This window comes from Hemiscyllium ocellatum, chromosome 28 (genome assembly GCF_020745735.1).
Source record: "Hemiscyllium ocellatum isolate sHemOce1 chromosome 28, sHemOce1.pat.X.cur, whole genome shotgun sequence".
In the NCBI taxonomy this organism is placed as follows: domain Eukaryota; kingdom Metazoa; phylum Chordata; class Chondrichthyes; order Orectolobiformes; family Hemiscylliidae; genus Hemiscyllium; species Hemiscyllium ocellatum.
Genome location: NC_083428.1, coordinates 43928083 through 43946619, shown reverse-complemented (window position 1 = coordinate 43946619; position 18537 = coordinate 43928083). Strand labels below are relative to the sequence as shown.

The 18537-nt window shown below is 41.4% G+C and overlaps 1 protein-coding gene across 7 annotated transcripts in view; it reads left to right on the top strand.

Annotated features, from left to right (window-relative positions):
- Positions 1-18537, top strand: part of LOC132829036 (E3 ubiquitin-protein ligase arkadia-C-like) — a 93861-nt gene that overhangs the window by 421 nt on the left and 74903 nt on the right. For 5 of the 7 annotated variants that reach the window (XM_060846311.1, XM_060846312.1, XM_060846315.1 and 2 more), the window contains exons 2-3: positions 842-1269; positions 12526-12878. In XM_060846311.1, the coding sequence (XP_060702294.1) occupies positions 866-1269; positions 12526-12878 (757 nt within the window). In that variant the 5' untranslated portion in view covers positions 842-865. The other 2 variants (XM_060846313.1, XM_060846314.1) reach the window with 2 other exon arrangements.

The following is an 18537-nucleotide window of genomic DNA, read 5'->3' as shown; positions in this document are numbered from 1 at the left end:
AGGGCCCACACACACAAACCTCCCGCCCGGAGTGAGCGGCTGCTGAGGGATACACTCTTCCTCTGGCCCAGAGTGAGGAATCCCCCCCCCTCTCCCAGAGAGAGGCACCGATGAAGACGCCCTCTCCCTTTCTGGGGGTTATTGATCATTAGTCCTTTCTGAGATTGTTTGTTTTTTAAAACTGTGATCAAGTGTCAGTAGAGCTTCAACGGGCGGTATGTGAAGTCGTCTCATCTTGTGCCCTTGAAATGTTGGAAGTGCCCGATATGTTGGAATTCTGATGTCCTAGGCATGGGACCTAAACAATGTGAACACCGATTATAACTGTCAGTGTAAATGAGAAATTGTTAATATGGGATCCTCCTTTCAACCTAGTACCATCAGTCTTGAAATACCTCCTCTTTCTGTTTCCTTCCCTCAATCTTTTCAACCTCCTCTTTCCCTTTCAAACCCTTGAAATGTCCATTTTTTAAAATTATCAAGTTGTTTGTCTTTCCAATTAGAATTTTTGTTTGGTTCAATATCCATTTTTTCTATTACACCTCTGAAATTCTTTTGACAAATTGTTCTGTGCCATACGTGACATGTGCCAGGTTGTAAATGCTGTGCTACCTAGACAAAACATTAAAGAAGGTTGGAGTTTATTTTTCTGTAATTTATACATGCGAGTATGTTAAATGAATTATAGCTGTGTACCTCTTCCTGGAGTGAGATGTTCACAGACGACAAGTATCATATCCTTGCAAAGCTGAACAATGTGGAGGAGTGTGCTGAACAAAGAGTTTGTATCATAGTGACCATTACTATTTCTTACTAAGGTTTTGATTTTTTTGTATTAAAGGGCCTAGTATTCTGTTGTGCTCTCATGGCAATGGAACCAGAAGCAGAGTCACCAGAGATCCCATTTGCTGCCAACATAGATGAAGAATCTACAGGAAAGACCCCAGTGACTAGTTTGGACAGTTCATGCCCCTCAACGTTCAATGGCATTATCCAGGAAAACAGGGTGCATTCAACTCCAGAGGTAAAAGGACCTGAGGCTGCTCAGTGGCCAGAGTATTTGAACTCTGAGCATTCCTGCTTTTCAGCGGAACTCAAGCTTGCTTTGCAAAGTGATCGGCATCTGGTGCGGAGTTATACTTACACCAGTGAGGACTCTTCGAGTGCTGGTGATTCATCTCCATCTTCCAGTACTAACCTCGCTGAATCTGATGAGTTGTCATCAGAGAAGAATGAAGGGAGGATGACCCTGTGGGCAGGAAGCTACAGGTATGAACTTACAGATGATAAAACAGAACAGGGCAGTGAACTGTCTCTTCTGGGGGCAGGTTCAGGGAGTAAAACAGCCAGAGAACTGGATGCATCAGGATCAGAGCTTAGCTCAGAAAAAATATCACCTGGTCTAACGACTGTATCCAGTTTTTCATGACAGTCCTTTACACAGGGCCCTTTGGAACGTAAAGCAGGAAAATCCTGATAGAGAAAAGTGACTTGTCCTGCGAGAGTGCATGCACCTGCTAAGATGATTATCGGTCAGATATGTTGTACAAGGGTATGTGGACACCTACTGACATTGCTGTGAGGATTGTTGATTGTCTTTTTCTATTTCCTTGTGTAATGAATGTTACTGGACAGGTCAACATTTACTGGAAAAGCACAGCAGGTCAGGTAGCATCCAAGGAGCAAGAAAACTGACGTTTCAGGCAAAAGCCCTTCATCAGGAATGAGCTCATGCTGCCTGACCTGCTGTGCTTTTCCAGCATCACTCTAATCTTGACTTTGATCTCCAGTATCTGCCGTCCTCAACTTGTTCTAGGTCAACATTTGCTGCTAATCCCCAAATAACTTTGAGAAGTTGATAATGAACTGTTTTTTGAATCGCTGCAGTCCTTGAGGTGTAAATATGCTCACAATGCTGATAGGGAGGAAGTTCCATCGTTCTGACTCCTAGCCACAAAAGCATGGTGATAATAGTTCTAATTCAGTGTTTTGTGTTGCTGGAGGGGGAGCTTCCAGGTGGTGATTTTGCTGTACATTTGCCCTTTTCCTTCCAGGTCACGCTTGTTTAAAAGATGGCCCACAGTCAGAGACCCAGTTAATATTCATAGGAACTGTTTGAATCTCACGGTGGCAGATGGTGGACTTTCAATATTAGATATTTGGAATTAAAAGTGTATTTTTGACATTGTCAATTGTCATAAAAACTCATTGTACGTTACTGTTTCCTAGGGATTGAAATTTGTTTGTCGAGGACTTTACCTGGCTACATGTAACTCCAGACCCCTTTGATTTTTAAATACCATTTCTGAAAAGGCCTAGCAAGTTTCCCAGTTGTATCAAATCTAGTCTCAATAATGAAATGAATTTAGATGGCCCATCCCACACTGGAAATAAGTGGCAAACCCGAACCATATTGACCTGTCATCACACCTGAAACTAATGCAAAAATTGGGAAGCTGTCTTACAGACAAGTCAAGTCATACAAGTCATGCCCCATATGTCACCATCCTTGGGTAGGACAGGCCCAGTAGAGACGATGGCACAATGGTATACAGTTAGGATGGAGTTGCTCTAGGAGACCTCCATATTGACTCAGTCTCATGGTATCGGGCCAAATGTGCTGATTACCACATACTTATCCCCTTGGTTGAAATATCAGTACTATTCCATGTTGAACACCAATTGGAATGATGACTGAAGTTGACAAGAGTGTAATATATAGTCTTGGTGGGGACTTCAATTACTTTAATGGCTGTTTCCAAAAGTGATTCAGAAGCATCGATACTGACTGAGCTGGTCGAGTCCTAAGGAACAATGCTGCTAGATTTTGGGATCTATTAATGAAGGAACCAACATGAGAGGCTAATGTTCTTGACCTCATTCTCTTCTATCTGCCTGCCAAAGATACATCTGTCCATGACTGTACTGGTAGACATGTCCACAAAACAGTCCTTCCACTGAGGATTGAGGATAGCCTCCAGCCTGCTGAATAGGACAGATTTTGCCAACCCAAAAGTTGACATCACTGGGGGACTATCAGTAGAATTGTATTCACTTATAATTTGTAACCTCACGATGTGAAGTGTTGCATTTTGGTACACAAACAAGGATAGGGCTTATACAATCATTAGTAAGGATTGGGTAGTGTTGTAGCACAGAGAGACCTAGGCATTCAGGTGCATAGTTATTTGAAGTTTATATCACATTTAGACGGGGTGGTTAAAAAGGAGTTTGGCGCACTTATGTTCATTGTCAAAGAGTGTAGTGCTGGAAAAGCACAGCTGGTCAGGCAGCATCTGAGGAGCAGAAAAATCGATGTTTTGGGCATAAGCCTTTCATCAGGAATGTGCTGGTCGCCCAGTTATATGAAGGATATGATGAAGCTGGAGAGGATTCAGAAGAGATTTATGTTGCCAGGTCTGGAAAGTTTGAGTTGTAAAGAAAGGCTGGGACTTTTTTCACTGGAGGATAGGAGGTTGAGGGGCAACCTTTTGGAAGTTTATAAAATATTGAGGGGTATAAATAGAATTAATAGTAGTTTTCTTCCCCCTAGTAAGAGCAATTTCAAGATCGGGGGTCACGTTTTTAAGGTGAAAAGGGAGAGACTTTAAAAAGGCATGAGGGGCAAATCTTTTACATAGAAGATGGTTTGTGTGTGGAATTAATGTCCAGAGGAAATGTTGGATGTGGGTACAATTACAAAGTCTAAAAGGCATTTTGATAAGTATGTGAATAGGGAAGGTTTAGAGGGATATGGGCCAGGAGCAGGCAGGTGGGATTAGTTTGGTGTGGGATTGTGGTTGGCATGGACTGGTTGGACTGAATGGTCTGTTTCTGTGCTGTAGGACTCTGACTATTTTACTATTACCATCAAGCCAGGAGGTCAATGGAGACTGCAGAATGGCATGCTAGGAGCAGCACCAGGCAAACATGAAAGGTGCTAGCCTGATGAAGAAACAACATAAAAGCACTTGCGTGCCAAACAGCATAAGCAGCAAGTGATAGAGCTAAGTGATTTCAGAACAAGCCGATTAGATTGAAGTTCTGCCACATCTGGTTATAAATGATTACAATTAAATATTGCAGTGTAAAAGTCGACTACACAAATATCCCCATCCTTCATGATGGGGGAGCCCAGAACCTCTGGAAAATACAAAGCTGAAGCATATGGAAGCCTTCATTTTCTCAATCAGTGAATCAAACTGTGTTCATTCATTCGTTGAATCTAAATGCTTTCATTCATTCAGGTGAAACAAATGTCACTCATTCATGGATATGTATCAAACTGTATTCTTTCAGTCAACCAAAAATGCCATCCCGATTATCTATCTTGGCTTCTCCTGAATTTTCCAGCTTCACATGTCTAGTTTTCATCCAGTTTGATTCAATCCATGCAATATCAAATAGAAGGCAATAGATATTGTAAAGGTCATAGGATCTGGCAACATTCCAGCAATAATACAGTAGACTTGAGTTCCAGAAATAACCATACACCGAACCAACCTGTTCTAGTCCCGATACACCTTGGCTCTGGAGGCGGCTCTTTTTTCAATTCACTGATGGAAAATAGGCATTGATGAATGGGCCAGCAGTTGACCCTCTGCAGTTGCCTTTGAGAAGTGCTGATGTAGAGGTACTCGTGTTGGACAAAGTTTAAAAATCTCAACACCAGGTTACAGTCCAACAGGTTTATTTGGAAGTACAAGCTTTCAGAACACTGCTCCATCATCAGGTAGCTCAGCAGAGTAGGATTATAGAATGCAGAATTTACAGCAAAAGGTCACAGTGTCATACACTGATGCAATATAGTCAACAAACCTAGATTGCTGTTAAGTCTTTAGTGTGACTTGAAAGAAGTTCTGGGCTTTACGTGTTAATGAATGGAAACCTGCAGCTCATTCTTAAAGATGAAAGGTTTGTTCAATATCTTGCATCAATGTCTGACACTGATCTTTTGCTATAAATTGTGTCCTATGATTCTACTCCATTAGCTACCAGATGAAGGAGGAGCGCTCTGAAAGCTTGTACCTGTACTTTCAAATAAACTTGTTGGACTATAATCTGGTGTTGTGTGGCCTTTGAGAAGATGATGGTGAGCTGCCTTCGTAAACTACTGCAGTCCATGTGCTGTAAATTGGCGCAACTGCTGTGGGGGAAGGAATTCTAAGATTTTGATCCAATGACACTGAAGGAACAACAATATATTTCCAAGTCAGGGTGGTAAGAGGCTTGGAGGGGACCTTTCAGGTGGTGCTGTTCCAATACTGCATTGTCCTTCTGGATGGAAGTGATAGTGGGTATAGAAGGATCTTTGGCAAATTTTTGCGGTGCATCTTGTAGACATTGAGGAGAAAATTGACTGCAGATGCTTGAGATCAGAGCTGAAAATGTGTTGCTGGAAAAGCGCAGCAGGTCAGGCAGCATCCAAAGAGCAGGAGAATCGATGTTTCAGGCATGAGCCCTTCTTCAGGAATAAGAAGGGCTCATGCCCGAAACGTCCATTCTCCTGCTTTTTGGATGCTGCCTGACCTGCTGTGCTTTTCCAGCAACACATTTTCAGCTCTTGTAGACATTACATGCTACTACTAAACTTTGGTGGTGGAGGGAATGGATCTGCCAGGTAAGGAGATTGCTTTGCTTTGTCCAGGGGTAATATCAAGCTCCCTGAGTGGTGTTGGAGCTGCGTCCATCCAGACAAGCGGGGAGTATTCCTTTACATTAGGCTTGTGCCTTGTCGATGGTGGGCAGGCTTTGAGGATTCGGGAGGGAAACGTTCTGACCTGCTCTTGTAACCACTGTCTTTATATGGGGAAATCCAGTTTAGTTTCTGGTCAATGGTAATCCCTAGTATGTTGATAGTAAGGAAATTTAGCGATGGTAGTGTCATTGAATGTCATGATGATCTCTTATTAGTGATGGTCATTGCCTGGCATTTATGTGGCCTGAATTTGACTGGCCACTTGTTAGCTTAAGCCTGGATGATTGCTGTCCACCTCTTACTGCATTTGAATGTGGACTATTTCAGTATCTGAGGAGTTATGAATGGTGCTGAATGTTATTAAGTCATTTGAACATCTGAGCTCCAGCAACACTCCAGCTTCACATTACCCAGGACAAAGCAGCACATTTGAATGATACCATGTCCGCCACCTGAACATTCCCTCCTGTGGGCAGAAAAAAAAAATCACCCTTTTATGGACCGATGAGGGTGAGGTCAGAACTAAATGTATCACTATCATATATGCTTAATACTGAAAAAAATATAACTAAGCAGTTACTGTCATGTCTCCTGCATGTCAGAGCTCAATCTCAGGTTTAAGTTCAGTCATTTGCTGTCCATGCCACTAATATTGACTACAATATTTTCCCCATACTGTAACTAATGTATGCAGCCTTAAAATGGATTTGCAAAAAAATTATTAGCTAAACATTTCTTTGACAGGTTTAAAGTTGGTCTCTTTCTTGCAGCATACCTTTCTTCTATCTTCTCCCTCCACGTGTGCCAAATCTTCAGTTTTTCCCACTCCTTGATTTTGAGTCTTGAGAAAGAAGTTTGCCTCTTAAAAGCCAGAAGAATGCAAAGCACTCTAGGTTTGGTCTTGTCAATGCCTCTACAGCTTTAACAAGTGTTCCCTGTTTTTGTACTGTAGCTCCCTTTCAAGAAGTACCAATATTCTGTTTGCTTTCCTAATCACTTGTAGACCTACATACTGTAGCTTTTAGCATTCAATTAAGTCAAGCTTCTTTGCAGCATTCTGCAGTCTCTCTTCAGTTAAATATTAGTCAGTGGTCTATTCTCCCCAGTGAATTTGTATCATCAGTAGTCACAGGTGAGGTGCCAGAAGACTGGAGGTTGGCTAACATGGTTCCACTATTTAAGAAAGGTGGTAAGGAAAAGCCAGGAAACTATAGACCGGTGAGCCTGACAACGGTGATGGGCACGTTGTTGGAGGGAATCCTGAGGGACAAGATTTGCATATATTTGGAAAGGTATGACTGATTAGGGATAGTAAACATGACTTTGTGCATGGGAAATCATTTCTCACTAATTTGACTGAGTTTTTCGAAGAAGTAACATAGAGGATTAATGAGGGCAGAGTGGTGGATGTGATCTATACAGGCATTTGACAAGATTCCTAAAGGTAGACTGGTTGGCAAAATTAGATCACATGAAGTACAGGGAGAACTAGCCATTTGGATAGAGAACTGGCTTGAAGATAGAAGACAGAAGGTGGTGAAAGGTAACTTTTCAGACTGGAGTCCTATGACCAGTGGTGTGCTACAAGGATTGGTGCTGGGTCCACTACTTTTTGTCTTTTAACCTAAGTGATTGGGATGTGAACATAGGAGGTATAGCGAGTCATGAAAATGAACTTTCCAGCTCAGTGAGCAAACTTGCATCTGTAGGAGGTATAGTCAGTAAGTTTGGGGACAACACCAAGATTGGAGCTGTAGAGAACAGCAAAGAAGGTTACCTCCGTGTACAAAGGGATCTTGATCAGGTGGGCCAATGGGCTGAGGAGTAGCAGATGGAGTTTAACTTAGATGAATGCGAGATGCTGCATTTTGGGAAAGCAAATCAGAGCAGGACTTATACACTTAATGGTAAGGTTCGAGGGAGTGTTGCTGAACAAAGAAACCTTGGAGTGCAGATTCATAACTCCTTGAAAGTGGAGTCACAGGTAGATAGGATAGTGAAGAAGGTGTTTGGTATGCTTGCCTTTATTGGTCAGAGTATTGAGTATTGGAGTTGGGTGGTCATGTTGCATCTCTATAGGTCATTGGTAAGGCCACTTTTGGAATAGTGTGTGCAATTCTGGTTTCCCTGCTATAGGAAGGATGTTGTGAAACTTGAAAGGATTCAGAAAAGATTTACAGGCATGTTGCCAGGATTGGAGGGTTTGAGCTATAGGGAGAGGCTGAATAGGCCGGAGTTGTTTTCCCTGGAATATCAGAGGCTGAGGAGTGACCTTCTAGAGATTTATAAAATCATGAGAGGTATGGATAGGATAATTTACGAGGTCTTTTCTCTGGGATGAGGGAGTCCAGATCTAGAGGGCATAGGTTTAGGGTGAGAGGGGAAAGATTTATAAGGGACCTAAGGGGCAACCTTTTCAGGCAGGGGGTGGTACATGTATGGCATGGACTGCCAGAGGAAGTGGTGGAGGCTAGTACAATTGCAACATTTAAAAGGCCATCTGGTAGTGTTTATGAATAGGAAGGGTTTAGAGGGATATGTGCCAAGTGCTGGCAAATGGGAGTACATTAGCTTGGGATACCTGGTCAACATAGGCGATTTGGACTGAAGGGTCTGTTTCCATGCTGTACATCTCTATGACGCTAAGTGGGTCACTGTCACATTTTCCCACATATCAAGTGCCAATGTTTTCATTGAATCTATCTGCAGCCCTTCACATACTCCTTGAATCTTCCTTATGATTTTTATCTCTACCTATCTCTCTATCTTAAGTTTACCTGCAATAGATTTGGTCCCTTCATCCAAGTTGTTAATAATTGAATAAATAGTTGAGACCTCAGCACTCATCCCTAAGGAACTCCACTGCTCTCAATTTGTCAACTTGAAAATGACCCATTTACTTTGCCTCTCTGCTTATTGTTAGTTTATGTCCTGCATTAGCAGCTTCAGCCAGGAAACCTGCTGTTATTCGTCATGACAGTAATCTATCTAGCATCAGTCTCTCACATCCACTGTACTTCACCTGTAACTACGCTGTGACATCCATCATTCAACTGTGTTTATGTCAACCCCTATTTTGATGTCATCCACTTCGCGCTAGGAATGATGTCTTCAGCTTTTCAGCTCCAGTTAAATGGCTGAAATTTCCTTTTCTGTGTTTCAACTTTTACACTTCTTTTAGCTCTTTTCAATTTCAAGCGCTCCTTCATTGGTCTTATGGTCTTATGGGACATTTTTAGCATCCGCATTGTAAAGACCTCAGTTTTCTTCAACAGATTGTTACTTATTCTCCAGGTTTCTAAGGCATTCAGCAAAGTGGATAGAATATAACATCTATTGTTCCCATCCAATTACAAACTTGAGTTTTCTTGTTGGTAACACAACTTGGATCTTCTCAAAATACTATCTCCATCCTCCTGCCATCGCTCTATCGTCTTCTGTTATCATTTGTCCTAAGTAGGTAAACCTGTCTACATATTTCATTGTGATGCCGTTCATTCCAATCTTCACTATTGTTTCTTTCTAACTACCCTTGGTTTTGTTTTGGAATTGTGTTCATACTGAATCTATATTCTAAACTTTGTGAAGTTTTACTTGAACTGAGGTTCTGCAAGTAGCACTGTCAGTATACTGTAATTTTATTTTTTTTGCCTCTCATGTTTATCCTTGTAAATACTTCTGAGTTTAACTGTACCCACAACACATATGCAATAATTGTGGTAACAGTACACAGTTGTCATTCCTCTCTTCACTTGATACCTGTTGGTTAGTCAATTGTTCAACCTCAGAGCCATGAGCTCTTATCTAGTGATGTTTTACAGGGCATCTTACGAAATGCTTTGTAATAGAGGGCTTCTACTGATTCCTCACTATCCACGCTAATTGTTACATTCTCAAAGAAATTAACATATTTGTCAATCTGCATTTCCCTTTGTAAAATCATGTTGGCAGCACTTGCTTGCATTTTGATTTTTCAGATATTCTGCTGTTTCAGTGGAAATATGATATTATGTGGATCAATATACAGAAAATCAGCTTAAAGTATGGGGGTCTTATTGGTCCTAAAAAAAGACACGCCCTCATTTTGTTTAATGAATGAGCACCTATTTCAGCATTTTAAACATTGTTTCTTTGATAATTCAATCCAATCCTGCATTTACAAAACTGCAATAATCAGTTCAAGTCATCTAATTATACGTCAGTATTGAATCAATTATCCTCTTGTTGCAGTGATTGTTTGGTTGCGGCATTTATTTTCAATGATCATTTCCCTATAATAATCTTCATTGCTTACGTGACCATTTAAATTTCATTTCAAGACTATCTTTCTCTCTAATGATCAATCAAGAGGACAGTTCTTGCTGGATGGAATAACCAAAATCTCGACTTGCAATAGTAGATGTTTTTAATTAAATTCAAGTGACATGTAAATCAGATCTTGTAGGCAGTGTCATGCAATACCTTTAAAAGCAGCAAGGCCATTTAAATATTAGTTAATTGTCCAAGATGTTAGCTGTAAAATGGCCAGGCTATAATGTCGTTTCACTTCCTTGTGCCCAACATCTGTAATCATGGATTTCTATCATTTGTCCTTAATGATTCCAGCACTTCCCAATTATGTACGTTAGATTAACTTGTGCATAGTTTTCTGCTTTCTAACCTCCTCCTTTCTTGATTTAGAGTTGTTAATTTTGTAGTCTTCCACTTTACTGGGAGCTTTCCAGAATCAAGGGAATTTTGGAAAATATGACTGACCTATCCCCATCCCCACAACTACTTTCATGTGGCCTTCCTTTGAACTGCATTGGGATCCGTGTCCTGTCAAATTGAATAACTTCAGCTCGAGAGAAGACTTTGCCAACCAGTGGAGGGATCCAAGTGTGGGAAATGGGCTAGGTCAGTTTAGGATATCTGGTTAGCATGGGCAAGTTGGACCGAAGGGTCTGTTTCTGTGCTATACGTCTCTGACTCTAAATGAAAGGACAAGGCAGTATTGAAGGTTAATGGTACAGATAATGATAATCAGATTAACACAGGAAGGGACAGAGTGGGCAAACATAAGAGTATGCTAACAACTAGCCAGAGAAGGAATCATGGTAGAAAGGCAGATTTTCTTTACAATTCCTGTGTGCATCCAGATAACAAAATTGATTAATTGATGGCATGAATATAAGTGAATGGGTAACATGTGGTCATTACTAGATTGCATGGTGACTAATTCAGTGAAATGTTATGACGCAGGGTAAACCGTTCTGTTAATTTGAACCAGGCACGCAGAAAAGCTCGCCTCACCTTGTAATCTGTTAAAGTATAAGTGACCAAGAACTACAAAAATCCTCCTATGTAAAGGAAAAAATGTAACTCCAAGAAACACAAGAACATTAAATACCAACTATCTACACGGTAATCCTCCTTTGTCTGATCATGTTATCTACCTTCCACTCTACAATAAGATACTGATTCGATTAAAACCCCCGATTAGATTTACAAATAGAATCAAATTTCAAATCCAGCCAGTTGTCGCTGTTCCCTTGGTATCTTCATATGTACCTTCCTGGGTCTTTTTCTCGGTCTTCTGCTTCACAAATTTCATGTGGAAAAGTACCTTTCAGAAACAGGCTGTGCAGGCCATATCTTCATTGGTATTCTTTGCCGCTCTGGCTAACTGTTCAAAATATCTGATTTTATATACCCCAAAATGAGCTGTCTCATTGGTTTGATGTCATCAAAACATTAAAATTCAAATTCGATTGGATTTTGGTATCTTGAGACATAATTTAAAGTGAATGACCAAATTTGAATTTGTTGTGTCCCATGGCAACACAGCTCCACCTATTTGTTTCACAACCAAATGTTACATTTTTACATTTTTCAGCACATGTGCCTCTGTAGGTCCGTGCTAGCTTCCACTGTCTTAAAGGTACAGTATACTTGCACCTTTATAACAGTAACGACCAACACCAAGGTAACTAAGGAGACTAGGTGAAAAGGAAAGAGATGGGGTGGACAATATCAGAACCACGTTGAGAAATAATCTTGGCTCAGGAGATCAAGAAATAGGATTGCTTTGGGTGGAATTTAGAAACAGCAAGGCAAATAAATCACTGCCATGAATAGCTTACAGGTCAAAAACAAGTAATCACACTATGAGAAATAGTGCCCATTCAGTACTGTAACAATTGTGGGTGATTTTAGTCTTCATGTGAATAGGACAAATTAAATTGGGAAAGATAGTCTTGAAACTTATTTTAAAAAAACCTATTCCAATATTTTCTATAAAATGTTGTTGAACCAAAAGGTGAATAGGTAATTAGATGAGATAATAAGACTGAATTAATGATCTCTTACCAAAGAGTGCTGGAGGCAACAGTGATCAAATACAATAGAATTTTACTTTCAGTTTGCTGGTTTGAAATTGGTATCTGACATTTAATTGTCTTTATTTAGTTTATGAAGACGACGTTGGCTGAAATGAACTGGGAAAATAGGTAGAAACGTAAGATGGTAGAGGAGTCATGGCAGGCATTTTAAGGAGATATTTCATGATAGTTAACAGCTATCTGAGAAGAAAGAACACTGCAAAGATGAACTGTCGATGACTAAGGATTGTTATGGAAGGTGTGAAATTGAAATTAACTTTTGCAATATTGAATATAGTTTATGGAATGTCAATGTTGGGAAAGTATTGGGAGCAAACTAGAGAGAAAATCAGATAATAAGAGCTTCTGCAAGGTAATAAAGAGAAAATCTGAGGGGAATATTAGTCTAAATTGTGAGTTTGAATTTTGTGTAGATGACTGTGTATGATGATTTGACATTGTCTCTAGGTCCTCAGATGACAACCCCTCAACGAGAGATGGAGAGGAGCAACCTCAGTATGATAGGGCTGGACCTGCCTCATCCTCCCGGACCCGGGTGGCCAAGACCATTCAATCCAGCTCCAATGTGAAATGGGTGAACTCGTCATCGCGAAAGGTGCCCAGAATAAAGAAATGTCAGCGGACTCAAAAACAGAAGGAGCAAATACAGCGGGTGCGCAGAGCAAGGGAGGCAGTAATTCGCAGGAAGTGTGCCCCTCAATGGATTGGCAGCTCCAGTGATGGGGATTCCAGCAGTAACTCTGAGCTCGATGAAGTCGTCGCCTGTGACAGTAGCCAGGCCAGCCATCGGAATCCTCTTGGTATATGACCTTAATCTGGGAATGGCACAGGCAGGCAAGGGAGTGTGGATACTGTGGGACCAGGATTGGGCAGGCTATAGTTTGCAAAGCACTGTTTTTTTCCTCTGTGTTAAAGGCCAGTTCCATTTTATTTGAAAAGACCTCTCTATTTCAAAGATCCAATCAACTCTATGCAAAGAAATGTCCCAATTCACTATGGATCTTTGATCATATTAAATTCATGATTTGTCATCACTAAATCATGAACCAGGGAAAAAATTATTTATTGTTTTGTAAATTTGAGAGAATAAAGGGCTGGTTTATTCTTCTAAAACAATCCCTTGGGACAATTACTTAGATGAGAGGAGCAAAGACACTGAAACTTCATTTGGGGTGACACAAAGGTAGTTCGGAAAGCAGGAGTTTGCAGACTGATGTAAATAGGTTGAGTGCATGGGCAAACAACTGACCGATGGAGTGTAATGTAGGGAAAATGTAAAGATGTGTACTTTTGCAGGAGGAATAAAGAAAAATGTATTGCTTAAATGGAGAAATCTGAGGTGCGGCAGGATCTAGGTGTTCTGAATAAATTCTAAAAAGTTAGTATATAGATGCAGAGTGTAATCAAGCCTAATGGGATACTATCCATTATTGCAAGAAGCACTGAATGTAAAAGTAAAGATATTATGCTTCTGTTATTCAGGACAATGATAAGAACACATCTCTACTGCGTGCATTGAGTCAGAGTCATAGAGATGTACAGCATGGAAACAGACCCTTTTTGGTCAAACCCGTCCATGCTGACCAGAGATCTCAACCCAATCTAGTCCCACCTGCCAGCACTCAGCCCATATCCCTCCAAACCCTTCCTATTCATATACCCATCCAAATGTCTGTTAAATGTTGCAATTGTCCCAGCCTCCACCATATCCTCTGGCAGCTCATTCCATACACGTACCACCCTCTGCATGAAAAAGTTGCCCCTTAGGTCTCTTTTATACCTTTCCCCTCTCACCCTAAACCTATGCCCTCTAGTTCTGGCCTCCCCGACCCCATGGAAAAGACTTCATTGTCTATTTATTCTATTCATGCCCCTCATAATTTTGTAAACTTCTATAAGGTCACCCCTCAGCCTCTGACGCTCCGGGGAAAACAGCCCCAGCCTGTTCAGCCTCTCCCTGTCGCTCAGATCCTCCAACCCTGGCAACATCCTTGTCAATCTTTTCTGAACCCTTTCAAGTTACACAACATCTTTCCGATAGGAAGGAGACCAGAATTGCACGCAATATTCCAACAGTGGCCTAACCAATGTCCTGTACAGCCGCAACATGACCTCCCAACCCCTGTTCTCAATACTCTGACCAATAAAGGAAAGCATACCAAACGCCGCCTTCACTATCCTAACAACCTGTGACTGTCTTTATAAGGAGCTATGAACCTGCACTCCAAGGTCCCTTTTTTCAGCAACATCCCTAGGACCTTTCCATTAAGTGTATAAGTCTTGCTAAGATTTGCTTCCCCAAAATGCAGCACCTCGCATTTATCTGAATTAAATTCCATCTGCCACTTCTCAGCCCATTGGCCCATCTAATTAGAGGCAGTTAAAATACCTGGAATGAATGGGTTGTCTCATAGGAAAAGGTTGGACAGACTGGGCTAGTTTCCACTGGAGTTCAGAAGATTGAGGGTGACTTGTTTGAATGGACTGGTCTCGACAAGGTCGATGTGGAAAAGCTGTTTCCTCTTGTGGGTCAGTCCAGAGCAAGGGGGAGTGTTTTAAAATTAAAAGGCACCCTTTTAGAACAGTGATGTGAATTTTTTGCTGAGTCTTCTGTGCCTTAGGATTTCTGCCACAGAAGGCAATGGTAGTGGAGCCATTGAATAATTTAAAACAGATTCTTGATTGGTACGGGAATCAAAGGTTATTGAACAATTTGAAATTGAAACAAAACACATTAGCCATGATGTTACTGAATGGTAGAGCAGACTTGAAGGATCAAATTGTCTGCTTTATACCTAATTTATATGCACGAAATTCCCTCCTATCAGGAACCAGTATGGTGATCCTTTGTTATATTCTAGCAGCAGAATTATTGGTGCGCACAGTGGCTCAGTGGTTAGCACTGCTGCCTCACAGTGCTAGAGACCCAAGTTTGATTCCACCCATAGATGATTGTGTGGAGTTTGCACATTCTCCCCCTGTCTGCGTGGATTTACCCCACATGCTCCAGTCTCCTCCCACTGTCCAAAGATGTGCAGGTTAGGTGGATTGGCCGTGCTAAATTGACCATTGTGTCTTGGGATGGGCACGCTGGAGGGTTAGCCATGAGAAATGGAGGGTTAAAGGGATAGAATTGGTGGTGGGGGGGGGGAGGGGGCACGGCGGGGGTTGGATCTGGGTGGGATGATGCTGCAGAGTCGGTGTGGACTCGATGGGCTCAATGTCCTGTTTCCACACTGTAGGGATTCAGTGATGCAATTCAATGATATTCAATCGTGGTCAGCTTCCTGACTAGCACACTTCTGCTCTACCATTACCAGCAAGCCAGCCTATCAGCACTGATTCAATGAAAAGTGCAGAAGTGTATTCTTATAAATACAAGCCAAGCAGTGGAAATAGTTTGCTATAATGGTAAATAATCACACGACAAATTGAACTGATTGAAGTTCTGCAGTTCTGTCATATCTGTCGTAGATAATTGAACAATTAATAGAAGGAGGAGGCTTCACAAAAATCTCCCATCCTCATGTATGGGGGAGCCCAATGCAGTGGAAAAGGCAAGGCTGAAGTGTTTACATCGATCTTCAGCCAGAAGTGCTGAATGGCTGATCTATCTTGTTCCTCCTTAGCTACACAGCAGCACAGGTATCCGTCATCAGCAAAGTCAGTTCACTTCACATGGATCCGGCGATGGCTGAAAACACTGGATGCTGCAAAACAAGTGCATCAGAACTAATCATACGCTGAACCAATCTATTCCAGCATAATTACAATGGTGGCATATACCCGGCAATGCGGAAAATTGTCCCGGTATGTTCTATGCACAAAGTGTAAATCCAACCTGCCCATAAGTCTACTCTTACTGATCAGCAAAATGATCGAAGGAATCATTGACAGTGCTATTAGGCTGAATATGCTAACTGATGGTCAATACAGATTTTACCAGGGCCACTCAGCTCCTGGCGTCATAACTTTGGCCCAAAAGATCTGAACTGTAGGGTTGAGATGAGAATGACCGTGCTTGATGCCAAGGCTGCATTTGTCTTGAGTATGGCATCACAGCTCTAGAACACCAAAGTCAGTGGGAATCGGAGAGAAAATGCTTCTTGGTTGTTGTCGCGTTGAACACAGAAAGAAAGTTTGGTTGTTAAAGATCTGTCATCTCAAGCTCACCATATCTCTACAGAAGTTCTTAGGGTAGAATCCTAAGCAACTCCTCTTCAGTTGCTTCAGCTTCCCTTCATCTTAAGGTCAAAATGGGGATGTTCACTGGTGATTGAACCATTCATGACTCCTCAGATACTGAAGCAGTCCATGTCCAAATGTGGCAAGACCTGGATCATATCTAGATTTGAATTGACAAGTGGGTAGTAACATTTGTACTATGCAAGTGACAGGTAATGTCCATCCTCAATAAGAGAATCTAACTACCTTGATGTTCAATAGCTTTACCATTCTGAGTCCCTCACTATCAACATTCTGGGGAATTCTTTTGACCAGAAGCTGAATTGAATAAGCCGTATATAAATGATTTGAATGTGAACGAAGGTATAGTTAGTAGGTTTGCAGTTGACACTAAAATTGGAGGTATAATGGACAACAAAGAGTACAACAGGGTCTTGATCAGCTAAGGAGTTTAATTTTGATAAATATGAGGTGCTGCATCTTGGGAAAGCAAATCAGAGCCAGGACATTGGTTAGGCCATTTTTGGAATATTCCGTGCAATTCTGGTCTCCTTCCAATTGGAAGGATGTTGTGAAACGTTAGGGTTCAGAAAAGATTTACAAGGATGTGGCCAGGTTTGCAGGATTTGAGCTCTAGGGAGAGATTGAATAGGCTGGGGCTGTTTTCCCTGGAGCGTCGGAGGCTGATGGGTGACCTTATAGAGGTTATTAAAATCATGTGGGACATGGATAGGGCAAATAGACAAAGTCCTTTTCCTAGGGTGTGGGAGTCCAGAACTAGAGGGCATAAGTTTAGGGTGAGAGGGAAAAAATTTCAAAGAGACTTAAGGGCAACTTTTTCATGCAGAGGGTAGTGCATTGAAAGGAATGAGATGCCAGAGGATGTGGTAGAGTCTGGTGCAATTACAACATTTTAAAAGGCACCTGGATGGGTGTATGAATAGGAATGGTTTAGAGGGATATGGGCCAAATGCTGGCAAATGGGACTCGATTAGATTAGGATATTTGGTCAGCATGGAGAAGTTGGACGGAAAGGTTTTGTTTATGTGCTGTACATCTCTATAACTCTATGACTCTATTAACACTGTGGCTATAAGAGCAGGTCAGATGCCAGCAATTCTGATGTGAATAAGACTTTCCATTTCCCCCGTGCCTCTGCACTGTCTACCAGGCAGTGGAAGAATGTGTTGGAATCATTCCTACTTGCCTCAATGGTGCATTCAAGAGCAACGTCTTTCCCCTTGTATGATGAAGATCTAGAACTAAATATCACAAGTAGTTGGTTGTGGTAGCCATTGTAGATACGTTTGAGGCAACCCTTATTAAATGTAGGAGTCGGAATAGCACAGTCCAGACAGAGGCCATTCAGCTGATCAAGTCTGTACTGAATCTTTCAAAGAACATTGCAGATCATCCCCTTGCCCTCTCAAAACTTTCCCCTCCAATCCTCTTGTAAAGGCTCACACAAAAAGTATTTATCATGATATCACCTGTACATTCCAGATCCTAACCATTCTGCTTTTTAAAAAAGTGTTTTCATCCTGTTGCCTTTGGTTCTTTTGCCAATTGGCTTAAATCTCTGAACTCTGATTTTTTTTTTATCCTTAATCCACTCAGATGTTTGTCTTGATTTACTCTAAGCCTTTCATGATTTTGAATATCTGTGTCAATGTTTTTTGACCTCTCTGGTCTACAGAGAGTAAATCTAACATTTCCAGTCTCTCTGCAGAACTGTAATTTTCATCCCTGGCACCATTCCAGTAAATCTCTTCTGTACTGTCTTGAAAGCATTCACATCTTTCACAGAATTAAGCATCGTGGTCCAGCTGGAGCCGTTTGTTTTATGGGAATAAAAGGATTTGTAGATAAGGTTGCAAAAAGCCCAGTTGGAGGATGAGTACTGGAAAGAGCCTAATGAGCTCTATGTACTTTCGGCACTGGATGCAGAGATGTCCTGAGGGTTTTCACACACGTTGATTATTAGGTGGTTGCTGTTATGGAGATGGGTGTAGAAATTTAAAATGACCATTTAAAATGGATAGGAAAGGTTTAGGGAGATGTGGGCCAAATGCAAGGAAATGGGGTTAGCGTGAATGGACATTTTGGTTGGTATGGACCAGTTTCGGCTGAAGGGTCAGACTCTGACTCTCTGTGTGGTCATGGCTCTTGAACTAAATGTAGCTCTGCAAAAAGGAAGGTCCTTGGAGATTATTCACAGAACTGTGATAAACTGCTGAGATTTTTTAAAAACGTTGATAGGGCACTAGGCAGGCT